The 3,151-nt window shown below is 45.6% G+C and overlaps 1 protein-coding gene across 1 annotated transcript; it reads right to left on the bottom strand.

Annotated features, from left to right (window-relative positions):
- Positions 1-1,852: 1,852 nt before the first annotated feature.
- On the bottom strand, positions 1,853-2,598 carry LOC119306183 (probable glutathione S-transferase GSTU1). Its single transcript, XM_037582480.1, has 2 exons — positions 2,287-2,598; positions 1,853-2,206 (listed from the first exon to the last, which is right to left on the bottom strand). The coding sequence occupies exons 1-2, from the start codon at positions 2,593-2,595 to the stop codon at positions 1,853-1,855; spliced, it is 663 nt and encodes a 220-aa protein (XP_037438377.1). The 5' UTR covers positions 2,596-2,598.
- Positions 2,599-3,151: the final 553 nt, after the last annotated feature.

Genomic DNA, 3,151 nt, shown 5'->3' with positions numbered 1-3,151 from the left:
AATATTTTTTGTGAAATCAATCAACTTAGAACAAAAGATAGAAAGAACTTGTTCCAGTGGCCAAGAACGGACACAATAACCAACAAGTTAAATCATGCAATTGATAGCGAGCAACGGGCTGATACGGAAATGGGTTTCTTGCGGTGCTGGTATGTAATGGTAAAAAATCCAACTCACACATTTGTTGAGATCTATGCACTCCTATACATGCAAATTTACATGCATGTATCTCGATCCACCGCAAATGATTACGTCAAATTAGTGTAGGTCCCCCATCATCTCAATCTTGTCCTTTTATTCCACATTTGTTGATTCAAATATTTCATATCTTTTAAACCATAATTTATTTTCGAAACCTTTCATATATTTGAACTTTTGGCGCCAAGATCTTTAGAACAAGACCAGTATTGGATACATTTCAAGCATGTTTAAATTTTAACGTTTCAATCCATTTGTTTCACTCAATCTAATTCAGTGTGAAACTGCTTAGAACAAGACCAATGAGTCAAATCTGTTTTTAAAATGAGTGAACTTTTGTAATGAGAAATATATTTTTAATGAGTAAATTATGTTATTTGAAACGAGTGAAATCCGCTTTCGAAAATGAGAGGAATTATTGTTATTTTAAATTTAGTAAAAGCATTTTTTGAATTGAGTGAAATTGATGTGTCAAAATAAATTAAATTAGCTTTTTATGAGTGATTTTATTTGATACGCAGCCAAATCAGTTTTATGAAATGAGTGATTTTATTAGATCAGTTTTTTAAGGAGTAAAATCATGTTTTGAATTGAGTGAATATTTAAAAAAATTGAGTGAATTTGGTTTCCAAAATTAGTTAGACCTGTTTTGAAGTAAGTGAAATTATTTTTATGAATAGGCCGAAATCACTGCTCGGAAATGAGTGAAGTCTGTTTTTGAAACTGGTTAACTAAGTGAAACTGGTTAACTAAGTAAAATAAAATAGAAGTCTTTTTTAAGAAAGAAAGAAATCACGCGGCCGTCTTTTCTCCACTCGACCACTCTATCTCATAACTAAGAGCTGATACAAACCTGACATGCAACGGTTGCATTTCATCTCCACTCTCTGTATTGCGCAACAAAAATCATTTGCCAATTGATTCTTCACCGTTACACGAAAAAAAAACTTGCGGATATAAAAACCATTTTCTCGGCCTATACAAGCCGCGTTACACCTCGCCCGCGCCTACACGCATCTTTCTTGTTGACTTTAGCCAGCTCATACGCTCGAGCAGATAGATACCTTAATCATTGTCCTTCAAAAACGCTTTTATATTATGGGACGGAGGGAGTAATTCGAAACTTAAAATTTCAAATACGATGCCAAAAGGCATAACCGAAGAATAAGAAATGCAATTCAGAATTACGCAATGGTACAAAGTTCTTGCATGCAAGCAAGTTTATCCTCTGTCCACCGATTGATGGCATTTGTTCGGCAGCCTCGGAAGGAGCTTGATTGATTTCGCCGCAAACAAACTCACACACGGTGGAACGATTGGATGGCAATAAAACAGAACAACATGTGTCGTGCCTGTATTTTATTCCTTGATCCGGTACACAGATTACAGGGGCGGTACGGTCCATGAACGACGCTACTGAGAAACTAGAAATCAATCGCCGGCCGTGCACAGAGCACGGAGCCAGCAGTACCCAAACAAATAATAAAAGCACAAACGACTGAGACGGACGGAGGAAACAACAGTGCAGTCGACAAGGAGACGCACGATTGCACTTGCGCGCAGGCATGCAAGTGCTGATTGCCGGCCGGCCGGCCACCCGGCTAGCTTATTCTGCTCATCATACCGACGTACGCAGCTGGCGGATCGAGCAAAACTACTCGAGGCCAAAGTGCTTCCTCATGCCGCCCACGAACTGGTACACAGCCTCGGCGTCCGGCAGCGACTTGGCCACGCACTCGTTCTCCCCGATGCACCGCGCCGCCCAGGCCGTCAGCTTGGGGCACTCCTCCGCGATGCTGAACCCGCCGAGCCGCTCGTACGTCAGGAACCACGGGGTGAAGGTCACCAGCGCCACGTCCGCGTACCCGAGCGCGTCGCCGCCGAAGTAGGGCTTCTCGCCGAGCTCACCCTCCAGCGTCTTGAACACGCCCACCATCTCCTTCTTCCCCTCCTCCACGGCCGGCGCGCCCTTCGGCACCTTCCAGATCTTCCCGGCGCACTCCGGCATCTGCACGCACACACGAGTCATGATTTACGAGTTATGAGAGCAGCTTCGTATGCAGCTGAATCAGTGAATGTACACTCTACCTTGGTGTCCACGTAGGCGGCCCAGAAGCGGGCGTTGGCGCGCGCGTAGGCGTCGGCGGGGAGGAGCTGCGCGCCGGGGAACGCCTCGTCGATGAACTCGAGGATGACCAGGGACTCGCAGACGGCCTTGCCGTCGACAAGGAGGACGGGGACCTTGGCGTGGACGGGGTTGGACGACAGCAGCAGCGGGCCCTTGGTGAGCATGTTCTCGGCCGTCTCCTCGTACTCGACGCCCTTCTTCGCCAGCGCGATGCGCACCCTGTTTCCGAACGGACTGACGAAGCAGTTGAGAAGCTTCACGGCCGCCATTGCCTTAACGAGCTAGTTAATCAGGGTCTGGTTAAGGTTATGGGCTTATGGCGCGTGTTTGCGTTGGTGTTTTCTCGGCCGACTGGAGGCGTATATGTAGGGTGAGAATGCTGCATTGCACATTTGGTTGCGACCTCGTGAGAAACGTCTCCTCCCTTCGGTGTTTGTGTTTGCTTGTCCCTAGCTTTCTTCGGTGCAAGCTAGCAAGCAGGAATAAACATCAGTATATGTGCAGATCGGTTTCATCGAAGGACTGGCTTTGCTCACGTCGTTGAAATTTGTACGTTAATTTCTTAGAGATGGGGCCAGACGAGATTAGCTTTCTCGGTGTCGCTCCGGATGGCGTCATTTGTGCATGTACATCATGCTTCGGAGCCAGCTATGTTCTTTGTGATCTTGTCCGTGCAGCTAGCCGATGGAGGTAAGCTCAATGTAGGTATGCTTGCCTACATCAATATATCAGTGCTTGAGGTCAATATATCAATTTAGGTATTTTTATTGCTTTGAAGTTTTTTATCCTCGCTTAGGCATGACTTTGGTCTTTTATGACTTTACT

This window comes from Triticum dicoccoides, chromosome 5B, assembly GCF_002162155.2.
Source record: "Triticum dicoccoides isolate Atlit2015 ecotype Zavitan chromosome 5B, WEW_v2.0, whole genome shotgun sequence".
Classification (NCBI taxonomy): Eukaryota; Viridiplantae; Streptophyta; class Magnoliopsida; order Poales; family Poaceae; genus Triticum; species Triticum dicoccoides.
This window is presented reverse-complemented; position numbering and strand designations above follow the sequence as displayed.

Excerpts from the sequence above, each read along its gene's own strand:
- LOC119306183 (XM_037582480.1), bottom strand. The coding sequence starts at position 2,595 with ATGGCGGCCGTGAAGCTTCTCAACTGCTTCGTCAGTCCGTTCGGAAAC. Across the intron at positions 2,207-2,286 it reads CCGCCTACGTGGACACCAAG|ATGCCGGAGTGCGCCGGGAA; the intron begins GTAGAGTGTACA and ends GTGTGCGTGCAG.